Raw genomic sequence first — 12,506 nt, forward strand, 5'->3', positions numbered from 1 at the left:
ACCTGAATACCCCAAATTTTCTTCCATGGCTGATGGAACCAATACACAGACTGATTCTCCTTAGTACCAACTCAAAATTGACCTGTGTGTAATGTTGTATAGTATCCCTCATTTGGTTTTTTGCTCATGGAGGGCAAATAGAGTATGTCCAGTGCGTTATATGAGCACTCGGCGATAGCGTGCATTATTGAAGCCTCACGTTAAATGCAAAGAGCAACACATTTTGAACAAAGTTTGCCAGGTGCATAGTAAAATTATACGGAGGTACACTATTTGCACTCTATGAACGACATGCAAACATGGCAGAGTCTGTATTCTTTGGTTCTACTTCACTGGCATTCACCCAGAGCAAAGGCAACTTATATCATCCTTTCTCGGATGGTACCTCTCTTGTAGAGCGTAGAACTCAGTGTGTTTCTTTTGGTAACCAAGGTTTTGCTGCATATGTTCCCAGATTGTGGAATAAACTAACAGGGCAAATCAAAAATTGTACATTTGAACAGTTCAAGAAGCTCCTGAAGAGCCACCTATTTCAGGATGCTTATCAGTAGCAGTTTTTGAGCTAATGCGCACTGGTGAACATTTTGTAACAAATTTGGTGCTAGGACATATGTAACTGGTTGACTGATTGATGTCACTGTGTATTTTAGATTGTGTGGCCTTGAAATATGTGGGCCATTCTTTGAATCACAGCATAATATGTCCATTTTTAAAGACTGCACAATCAGAATGCTCTCTCAGATACAGATGCATTTTAATGCCACTACCAATCATAAGGTTACAAGTGGTATTTGCCGATCACAATCATTGCATAACGGGTTCTACCCGCAAAGTGTGTACTGTGTGTGCATAGGCTTGTCAAACATATGCTTTAAATATACCGTGTGCGCAATTAGTAAAAGCCTTCTGGCGCTTTGCTAGAAAAGCGTGAGAAACAAAGATTGCGGATCTGAGTAATCATGGTAATGGGCGAATAGTAAGAATTTGTTCCACAACTGACTTCCCTTCAGGAATAAAACAGACAAGACTGACAGACAGAAAAACACACACACAAACCTGCAGGCTAGTTGGAGTTCATTTAACTGGTTTGCATCCTTGACATGCAAGTCTTCACTGATGCGATTCCGCAGGACATCGTAACTCTCTCCAATCTTATTCTTCCATTCATCTGTTAAAGTTAGGAAAGGAATGAAAAAGGTAAAGGTTCTTACAATACATGCATGCCGCTGTTCATAGGGCCACATCCCACAGGGCAATCTTAGCTTTGTATTTGATATCTTGATAAAATAAAACATCCACTGTCTTCAAGACAAAACTTAAGTATAGCTTTTGATTTTCAAGTTCCAAAAATATTATTAAATCTAATTTTGTCAGTGCCCCCCCCCCCTCCAATATGATGACCCATGCTATGCCACTGAGTGTGTAGAGGCCTGTGTGTTGGCATTATGTACTATAAACATATTATATCCCCAAATTTATAATTTATTTAGTATGCCCTATTGAAAAAAAATCTAGTTCTTACCTGCACATGATGCAGTTGGTCTTGATTTGTAAGCACCCATTGTAATAAATAACTTGACAAAACTTTCAATTCAGTCACTCACTCATCTTTTGCATCTTTACTTAGTGTCAGTCTAAGAGCATATCATAAAATAGACAAAATAAACATTAATGATATTATGAAACATTGTTTCATACAATAAAATCAGCAATTCAGTCTTAAAACAAAACAAAACCAACTAACAAACAACAACAACAACTATAACAATAACTGATTGCTGATTTTGTTGTATGAAACATTGTTTCATACAACAAAATCAGCAATTCAGTGTTAAAACAAAACAAAACCCAAACAAAACAAATGCCAGCCGTTGTTCAAAACACCCATATTCTTGTGAGCGAAAATACACATAAATATTGTGTTTTATGACCTTTGACTTTCTTTTGTCACGAGCAATATTTCTTTCAATTCGTGCATGTGTGGGTTGACTATGCTTCAGTCGTCATGAAAGGATTCAAAAGATAACCTCTGCCCAAATAATTCCAAGCTTGTCTGAAACTGTTCCACGGAGCACGGGGATAGCTCAGTCGCCAAATGATGGTCAGATAATATCCAATGGATAAGGGGCTGTGCAATGACCATCATTGTATGCCCACCAGACCAGCCAAATCGGGTCTATATGACCAATCTTTTGAATCCCCCCATCACATGATATGAGAGGCACATCTCATACATACTCTCACCCCTTTTCACCTTCTCCCCTCCCTTTACAAGGAACTTACGTTGTCTCTGGACAATGTATAAGACCGTATCATGGTATTAACCGTACGGAGAATTGTTGAAGGAATATTACAGTCAAGAATAGGATCCATCACCCATTGTCACCTCATAGTCTCCCAAAACATCAAAACAACAAAAGTGTTACACTATGTATATACTTACGACTGTCTTTTATCATATTACACACACAAAGCTTTGTCAACTTGACTAGAAAGGTCAAATTTTGCCAAATTTAATCTGTGCAATCCTATGCAAGTCCCGCATGACATCGATCAGGCATTGTTTTTTCTATTCTGAAGTTTGGCTGGTTCCCACAAGAGTCATACACATGACACAGCAGGGTCAGAATTTTGATGTGAATCAGAGAATCGATTCTTGCAAAGATTCTCGTAAACAGATTTGCGTGAATCAAAGTTGATTCTCACAAACGTTTGTAGTTTACACAGAAGTAGTTTTATGAGAATCAAATGATTCCCGCAAATTTATTCTGCAAGAATCAAGATTGATTCTCGCACTGTGAAACAAAATTCTGATCCTGCAGTTAAAATTTGTTACCAACAACTACCGTTGGAGGGATAGTGTCACAGCTATGCTACGTGATCTCCAGTGGACCTCCCTTGAGAGCCGATGACAGGCCACCAGCCTCATCTTTATGTACCGTATCCATCACCATCAGACTGCCATTAATCCAGACCACTACCTCACTCCTATGGTCCTGGGCACCACCAGGTCCTATCATCCTCTCAAGTACCAAGCCATTCAATCTCGCACCCACACGCACCGTCAACTGGTGGAACAACCTCCTGGAGCTGAGATGTCCTCGCCCTGCCTACAGCTGAGGCCTTCAAGGGAGCAGTTGCAGCACACATTTAAAGGACCAGACTTTTTTACTTGCACCCTGTATAATATGCACCGCAACTTTGGCACCGCACTAGAGCATTCTAAGTTATTTCCTTGGCTCTACATCCTCTGGAGGATTATGCTGAGTATCAATGTAGAAGTAGAAGTAATTGACCGGGAATCGGAGATCATTAATTTTAAAACGTCAACAGATTTCAAAATACGGATGACAGTAAACTTATTATGGTGAGCGGGCCGAATTTTGAGCCATACAAGTTTACTTGGTGAACTACCCCTCCCTCTTCCTCTTTCCCCTCGATCTACTCCCCTTCTCTTTCTCCCTTTCTCTCTTCTTTTCTCTTCCATCTTTCCTTTTTCAGGGGGTGCACACCCCCCCCCCCCCACACACACACACACATGGATCCATGACATGCCCTGTTCATGACATAAATTATGGCAAATAAAGCATGTATAGTTCACATGAGACATCATCATGATGATGATGAGACTGAGAGTCAATCACCAATCATGACTAGTGCCATACTATTAGTCCCAAACAGAAATGTTTGGTAGACTCATAACCGGTGCGATCTTACCGTTCCGATGTTGATTAAGATACTTCTTGCATCGATCCCGAGATGCGGAAAAACCAATAGTCATTTTGTCCCACATAAATGAATAAATAACAAAACCCCGATCCCCGGTGGACTCACCCAAAAGGTGACGTCACACCATATGATCGTCCCTTATCCGACTTGGGATCCCCTACTCGGACCAAACTTGTAGGGGTGGCGGGGTCGGGATAATCAACATCGGAAAGGTAAGATCGCACGGTTATGAGTCTACCAAACATTTCTGTTTGGGACTAGACTCAGTACACCGGTCGATCTTACCGCTTCCGATGTTGATTAAGATACTTCTTGCATCAACATCTGAAAGATCGATCTAGCAAGTAACCGACGGATGGAGGTACAAGATTGGTCAGCATCTGATCAGGGATCGGGAGCGGGTAACGATGGTTTTCGCGAGGTCAGAAAATATTTTCCCCCAACGGTCGGGAAACAAAAAAGACCACGCGATCACAGACATAAACCTCCTTACTTAATAAGTTTGGTGGTTAAGAATAGCGACACTGGTTCTTACCATGCTGAGTATTCTGTATAGTCTGAAAACCTGGTACCCGTACACCACCGTATTATGATCGCCGAACAATGTCCCGGTAAACCTCCGCCCGTCTCTGATTACTAACGTAAGCGGAAGTATCGTAGAGAAGGGCGAAGGTGGCTTCCGGGACACCGCCTGCTAGATCTCCTCAAGGGACAACCGAACGGCATACCCAAGATGATGAGATAGCTCGTGTCGAGTGGGTCGTGGGACGCGAAACCTTCGCGATCCCGGACCCCACCAACACCTGGACCAGCCATTGCGACAGCGGCTGGACCGAAAGGCTCTGTAAGGGTGATGAATGCGGTCGTGAGTCCCTCGCAAGGCTTGTGTTCGGAAGAAATAGTGCTGCAGCGCCTTATCGGACACCCCAGCCTATCTTTGGCTTCAGCGAACCTTGCCCAACCCTGGGGATTGGAGAGGGACGAATGTCGGTATGCACGCGCCCGTTCGTAGTCACGAGAACAGAGCGCCCGAAACAGTGTCGCTCCAGTGTTTGTGAACACGGAAGCTAACCTCGAGACCGTGTGCAACTCAGCACCGCCGTCCGAAAAGCCAACGCCAAACCGGAAAGCCATCTTGAGAGTTACGTATTTAAGCGTCGCTTTTGGACGGAAGGAAGGTCAAAAGGGTGACCCTTAAAGTAATCTAAGACTGTGTTGGGATCCCTTAGGAGGATCACTTTCCTTTTGGTAGACACTCGTTGAACATACCGTCGGCGTAGACTAATAAGGTAACCATCGGCTATGATAGTCGACCCGTCTCGAAACCTCGGTGAATGGAGAGGACAGCTGACTTATAGCTGGCCCCAGTGGCCCGCTGAAGTCTTGCTTGGAACTTTTCTGTCAGAAACTCCGGAACTAGCAGCACAGAGGCTCTAGCGGAGAGAGCTATTTGTCTCATTGCACCAAGCGTAGTATGGAGCCAGACTCTGGCTATACGTTCGGAGGGTAGACTTCCGTCTAGCCCCGACGATGAAAAAAACAGCTTCTGATGAAAAGTATCCCTCCGCTGCGCGTGCCCTGGTAAGGGCCATGCAGCTAACTGCAGGTGCTCTAGTGATAGACTGGGTACCTCCGCTCCGGGCATCCGGAGTAGATCTGGTACCTCGGGGAGTGCCAGCGGCCTTGCCGCTAGCAGAATGACAATGCAGTCTTCCCACCCGATCTTGGCCACCACCCTCATGAGTAGTGAGATCGGAGGGACTGCATAAGCTGTCATCCTCCCCAGTCTATGGACAGAGCGTCCACGGTGAATGCTTGGGGTCCGCGACCCTTGAGCAGTACACGGCAGTGGATGATTGCGATGAGATGCGAACAGATCTTTCGAGGGTGGTACATCCTTGAAGATCGTCTGAGCGACCTGCGAGCAAGGGACCATTCTGCTGGTCCCGACACCCTTCCTCGTGACAGATTGTGCGCGAGGATGCTGGTGACGCCGCGATGTGTATCGCTCTCATCGTAATCTGCCTGAACTTGCACCACCCTATCAGGTGTCGTGCATGCAGGCTCAATCGTGGTGGCCCGGAGTCCCCTTGTCTGTTGGGGTAGGCTACCACGGTTGTGTTATCCGTCAGGACAACGGTATGTGATTCCACGATCACCTCCTCGTAAGCGAGGGAGGTTGATGTGAAACTCTGTCTCTATGGCCCCCATAGGCCCGAGACGGAGTCTCCGTGGATGTGGACCCCCCAGCCCCGTTTTGACGCTATGGTCGTCACTACGTGACATACCGGGGGTGCAGGAAACCTGACACCCTGGGTCAAATTGGGCTGATGGGTCCACCACCAGAGTTCCTCTCGCGCGATCTCCGACAACGGAACCGCGAGGGATATTGGTGACGACTGGGCCTGCAAGCAGGCTAGAAGGTGTAGTTGGGTAAGCCCTAACGTGAAAGCGGCAGTACAGTACGAGGTCTACCATACTGGCCATTAGGCCTACCACCTTCATCCATGCCACAGCGGGTTTTGCCGAGACTCGGCCAAGAGTCAGGCACACCGCACCATGTTCGTCGCCCGCTCGGGTGAGAGCACCGCGAACCCCTCCGTGAGGGTGATCTGGGCCCCTACAAATAGTGGTGTCTGCGTCGGGACCACGCTGGACTTTTTGAGCTGATCAAAAATCCAGGGTCCCGCACCCTACGGACTATCAACCCCATGAGACCCGTAGTCTTCAGTGGAGTGCGTCCGTATATGAGCCAAGCGTCCAGGTAGCAACTGATGTTGACACCCCTGTGCTTCAGGTACGCTGCCACCGCTCTGACCAAGAGTGTTAAACACCCTGGGAGAGATGGACAGGCCGGATGGCCGGTATCAAAACTGGCAATTTTGATCCTGTACCTAGAAGCGCAGATGCCTCCGATCTTGAGAGGCGATTGGCATATGCAGATAGGCGTCCGAGAGATCTAGCGATGCTGTTCCCATGCCCCTGATGGGGCAGGCTAGCACCGAGGCGAGAGTCCCCATTCTGAACCTCTTGGGCCTGAAGAACGTGTTCAACAGCCTGCGGTTCCGGATGGGGCTCCCGTCGCCGGTCTTCCTTGGAGCCATGCTCCAAGATCACCCGTAGAACGGGGTGTAGCCGGGACAATCGCCCGCCGTGAGAAGCTGTGTGATCCCTGTCAGTAGTGCCCGACGCTGGGGGCCGTCTGCCGGCACTACTGTGGACCTCTGCAATGTGCAGGTGAATGTGGGGGGACTGGGTTGCCAGTCTGTAACCCCCACTCACCACTGACCATACCCAGGCGCTCAAAGAGATGGTTTCCCACCTCTGGGTGAAAGCCATAAGCGGTCGTCCACTGGGAGATCCACCTGTAGAAAAACCGCTGAGCCCCCAGGAATGCTCTGCCTAGCTTCCCTTGGAAGAGCGCTTGCTCTTCTTCGGGCTTGCCAGCTGTTCCTGTGCTACCCTTGCGCCTCCCAGAAATGGGTGCTGCAGAGGTAGTGGGCTCGGGTACTGTTGGTGGTGCACGGCCTGCTGAAGTCGGAGCTCCTACCCATGGTAAGGGCAGTTTCCGACCTCTTCAGAGTGCTCCCGTTGGTAGCTTCTTTGCACGGTCCTCCACCGTGGCGCAGAAGCATCCAAAGAGAAAAAGGACCCTGCCTTTCCATCGCGTTGAGCGATTGGAGTGGCAGGCCCCTCCCCCGCTGAGTGGACACCCTATGGGCTAGGCCCATGGAGCTCTCGTTGAGGCTAGCTGTTAGCACCGCTAATAGGCTCACCTCATGGAAGAGCTCAGATGTTGTCTGGCGTGATACGCTTGGCGACATCTGGGTCCCTCTCGGATCCCCTCAGGTAGGTCCCGTGGTCCTCCCGCATTACACGCAGAGGAAGCGTGCAAGCACGCGGCGTCATAGCTCTACTGAGCTCGACAGCCCTACGATATCTACCCGTGAGGTTTGCCGGGAAAGAGAGCGCAGGCGTCCCCTGCGAGGAAGCAGCAGCTGAGCATCCTACTGAAAGGATCCCTGGTCCTCCTCCATGGACTCCCCTTAGGGGGTGTCGGAGGAAGATCAGTGCTGTTGCTCCCCTTGCGGGGCAGCGGGGGAAGGAGATTGTAGTGATGTCACTACCGGACTCAGCTTCCGACTCCTTTCCCTCGCCCACAGTATCCGTATCATGCTCCGATGATGACGGTAACTGAGGACGGGCATCTGAAAGCGGGTAAGAAGGCATAACCACTGTGTGGCTCGCCGACTACCTGCCAGCAGAAGAGGAGTACTCCCGCAAGACCCTGAGGTATCCGCCATGGCACCACTGGGTCCGCATGCTCTCGCAGCCGTCGTCCTAGCGCTTAGCAGCACGGGCCTACCCTGATCAAGATCTGGGTTAGCCCCATGCCGGCTGGCCTGGTCAACAGCTGATGTTGGTACTGCGTGGCCATCGCTGGCGACACTTGCCACGGTGCTAGGCGTGGAAGAAACACCCTGCGGCGGGTACCACGGGCATACCCAGCCGGCAGCTGACCCTGAAAGGATCCGCCACCAGGGTAACCCCATGGTACTGCAGTACCAGCACCGCCTCCCCTTGTTGCCACAGAGACTGTGGCGACTAAAGCGGTGCTGCGGTACCGGTGCGGTATCAGCGTGGGTACCCGTGAGGGTTCCCAACTGTGGACCGCTGTACCCTCGCCACACTGCGTTCCCTGTTTGGGGGGTCAAGCTGTGTGCTGGCGTGGTACCGGCGCGGTACTAGCATGGGTACCCGTGAGGGTTCCCGGTTGTGTACCGCTGTAGGCGCGTGGTTCCAGCGTAGGTGCCCGTGAGGGCTCCTGGCTGTGTACCACTGTACCCATGCCTCACTGCGTTCCCCGCAAGGGGAATCAAGCCGTGTGTATGGGTACCCGCTATACCGGCTGTCCCTTGGCTAGAGGGAGCTTGCCTAGTACCACGGGTAGCTGAGTGACCATACCCCCGATCAATAGCCTCGCCACCTGAATAGGCAGCGTCAATCAATGGAGCTATGCCCTGTTGATTTGACAGTGATCGATCAAGAGAGGGTAATTGACCCATTGACGGTAATGGATCACCCACGCTCCGCTGGCTCTCGAGGACATAAGTGGGTTGTTGATCAGCTAGGCTGTTCAAGCTACTTACTGTACCCTCTAGAGCTTCGCCCAAAAGGTCGCTGTGTGTGGCGGACCACTCACGGCAGCTATGGGCGGGTGCATAGCGGCTACCACTGAAGTCAAGCCGTAGCTCGCCTTTGTAGCTGCCACTGAATGCACCTGGGTCGCTGTCCCGTGAGAGACTGCGAGCCCAACCCCTGAATAATCGCCAGCCAGTCCCTGTGGACAGCCAGCAGCTATTCTAGGGCCCAGGGTATCACTCGGCGGTCCCGCCATGGGGCGCTGCCGTGTGTTAACCCGAGTTGGTTCTGCTAGGGCTACACCCACAGCGTTAGCCGCGGTATCGTCTCTGCTGAACCCATGCATGCTAGGGTTCAACCCAGGCAAGCCCGGGTACCCTTGCATGCTGCCCGTCGCTGGCTACTACTGTGGCTGTTTGAGCCCGTGAGATATGCCTGCAACAGACGGGTGTCCTCCTGCTAAAAACCCGTGAGGATTTTCGCTAGAGGACTGGTATCCTCCTGCTACAAAACCCGCTAGGGTTTTCGCTGGTGGTTACCGCTCTGCTGCCTGCTACTTTGCTCCGGACGTATAGTCAGTGCTTTCGCTGGCTGCTGAGCCTTTGGACGCGCTTAGCAGTCCCGAAGGAACCGCCTGCTTGTCCGGGGACGGAGCCCCTTAAGCAGACCTGCCATGACCCATAGGGGCTGTCACAGCAGAATCTACCGTGTCGACTGGTATCCTCCTGCTGCAAAACCCGCTAGGGTTTTAAGCTGGTGGTTACCGCTCTGCTGCCTGCTACTTTGCTCCGACATATAGTCAGTGCTTTCGCTGGCTGCTGAGCCTTTGGACGCGCTTAGCAGTCCCGAAGGAACCGCCTGCTTGTCCGGGACGGAGCCCCTTAAGCAGACCTGCCATGACCCATAGGGGCTGTCACAGCAGAATCCACCGATCGACCTTACCAGTGCCCTTGGTAGATTTCTTCTTCGTCTTATGGCGATGACGGAGCCTATCCCAATCGTCAAGCTGGAACTCGGAGAGTCCTAAGCAAAAGAAAGACATCTAGAAGATCGTGAGCACTCCCTGTGGGTGAAACAGAGCGGGTGTGGGTCCCGCTCCGTCACCAGGAAGGGCAAGCCCGACAGGGCCGAGGCGAAGCGAGGAGAAAGGGAGGGGGCACTACCCCCCAACACGCGACTCAAGCCCAGTAAGCAAACCTGAGCACGGAGGCTGGTCGCTAACGTTAGTGGTAAAGTAAGGACTGGCTAACTTTATTACTAAAATGTCAGACGGGTCCCTACCAATCCCCACCGTATGAATATCTGATTAACTCGTCTTTATTGGACGGTAATGAAGACATAACGATAGAGTAATCACCCTAACATAGCAACAATAACCTACCGTACATGAAATACAATTTGTATGTACAAACATCTATTGTAACTTACAGGCTGCAATGGTTGTTTTACGTGGGAAACAAAATGAATGGCGTCAACGAGCGGCCATTTTGAATTGCTCGTGTGTCCCGTATACAAACGGAGGCACGATATGTAGCTAAGTTTTGGATCGTTTTTTGTCACCTTTTCGCCAGAAAATGCCGTCAAAACTATCCTCAGCCGAACAATACCGGTTTGGTTTTACCTAAGGTGTGAAACTACAACCGTATATCTCGCCTTGGTCGAGAAATTGATACACAGTGCTATGAACAAGCGATAGGCACGTCTGTGTCAGTCGGAGACCAAGGAGGATAAGGCGATCATATGGTGTGACGTCACCTTTTGGGTGAGTCCACCGGGGATCGGGGTTTTTGTTATTTATTCATTTATGTGGGACAAAATGACTATTGGTTTTTCCGCATCTCGGGATCGATGCAAGAAGTATCTTAATCAACATCGGAAGCGGTAAGATCGACCGGTGTACTGAGTCTCTGTATTACGCTGACTTTCGTATTCGGCGAGGAGGACAATTTCGACCTCCTCGTTTGTTTACAAACAGAGAGGTAGACAAAAGGCCTGTCAAAACTGTTCCGCTTGTCCAAATACTCAAGTATCAAGAATAGGGGATTAAAAAACGGTGAAGTAGGACCATGACCATCGACCATGTGCTTCTTTTGTCCAATTTGCCATCAAGATTTCGAATGGAAACAGTTCAGACCCAAAACACGATCATGTCATAAATTAATATTTTGTTCTGGGTCTGATTATTCGGACTAAATCATGACATGATCATGAATGAGTAAGCTTACAATTACAAAATGTAACATGCAAAAGACATGCAGTACAAACAACACATTACATACCAGTGTACGAGATCAATTAATGATGCTTACCCGCCGGCCTAATATAATCATGCAAACAAGGGAAGAGGCCTACGCATCATACACTGGAACATGGAAACATGAAAACATTACAAACTAGCGCACGAGATCAAATTAATGATGCTTAATCGTATTCTTAATATATCAATATACTGGGGAAAGAAGAATTACGCATCGCACACTAGCACAATTAAACATGAATTTACAAATGGAAACATTACATGCATAGGCAGATATACCAGAGTAAAAACTCCGGACATACCTGCCTGTGCGGGGACTCGAACCCCAGACCTCTCGCTTGTCGGGCGAGCGCTCTTACCACTGAGCTACACAGACTGTCCCTGATAAACAGGACTCAAGTCTGGTACTTATGGATATATTATGAGCAGTCATGCGGGGTAAACAGTACAAACAACACATTACATACCAGCTACGAGATCAATTAATAATGCTTACCCGCCGGCCTAATATAATCATGCAAACAAGGGAAGAGGCCTACGCATCATACACTGGAACATGGAAACATGGAAACATTACAAACTAGCGCACGAGATCAAATTAATGATGCTTAATCGTATTCTTAATATATCAATATACTGGGGAAAGAAGAATTACGCATCGCACACTAGCACAATTAAACATGAATTTACAAATGGAAACATTACATGCATAGGCAGATATACCAGAGTAAAAACTCCGGACATACCTGCCTGTGCGGGGATCGAACCCCAGACCTCTCGCTTGTCGGGCGAGCGCTCTTACCACTGAGCTACACAGACTGTCCCTGATAAACAGGACTCAAGTCTGGTACTTATGGATATATTATGAGCAGTCATGCGGGGTAAACAGTACAAACAACACATTACATACCAGTGTACGAGATCAATTAATAATGCTTACCCGCCGGCCTAATATAATCATGCAAACAAGGGAAGAGGCCTACGCATCATACACTGGAACATGGAAACATGGAAACATTACAAACTAGCGCACGAGATCAAATTAATGATGCTTAATCGTATTCTTAATATGGGCGACTTCAAAAAAAATGACTCCTTTCAGTTTCCACCCTATATTTGTGAATTGAAATGATTTTTAGAGCAGGTAATTATTCTTAAATATGAGTTATGATGCCCACCTTTCATTACCAGAAATTGTTTTCTATGGCTGCTTCAGGAAAAAAATATGAGAATTTTTGATGCCAAAAATGGTCAGGAGGGTAACGTTTTTTGTGGACATTGAAATTCAACATGAAATTTCTGTAAGCTATAGCAAAAGTAAGACCTATTCAATTTGATTCCTGATATTTGTTCCAGTAACATGTACCCTTATATTATA

The 12,506-nt window shown here is 48.6% G+C and overlaps 1 protein-coding gene across 1 annotated transcript in view; it reads right to left on the bottom strand.

Annotated features, from left to right (window-relative positions):
- LOC140137561 (serine/threonine-protein kinase TNNI3K-like) overlaps positions 1-12,506 on the bottom strand; it is a 57,550-nt gene that overhangs the window by 42,184 nt on the left and 2,860 nt on the right. Inside the window, exons 2-3 of the mRNA XM_072159275.1 lie at positions 1,523-1,634; positions 1,057-1,168 (exon numbers count right to left, since the gene is read on the bottom strand). Of these exons, the coding sequence (XP_072015376.1) occupies positions 1,057-1,168; positions 1,523-1,562 (152 nt within the window). The 5' untranslated portion in view covers positions 1,563-1,634. The remainder of the gene's footprint in view (positions 1-1,056; positions 1,169-1,522; positions 1,635-12,506) is intronic.

Source organism: Amphiura filiformis, chromosome 17 (assembly GCF_039555335.1).
Source record: "Amphiura filiformis chromosome 17, Afil_fr2py, whole genome shotgun sequence".
Classification (NCBI taxonomy): domain Eukaryota; kingdom Metazoa; phylum Echinodermata; class Ophiuroidea; order Amphilepidida; family Amphiuridae; genus Amphiura; species Amphiura filiformis.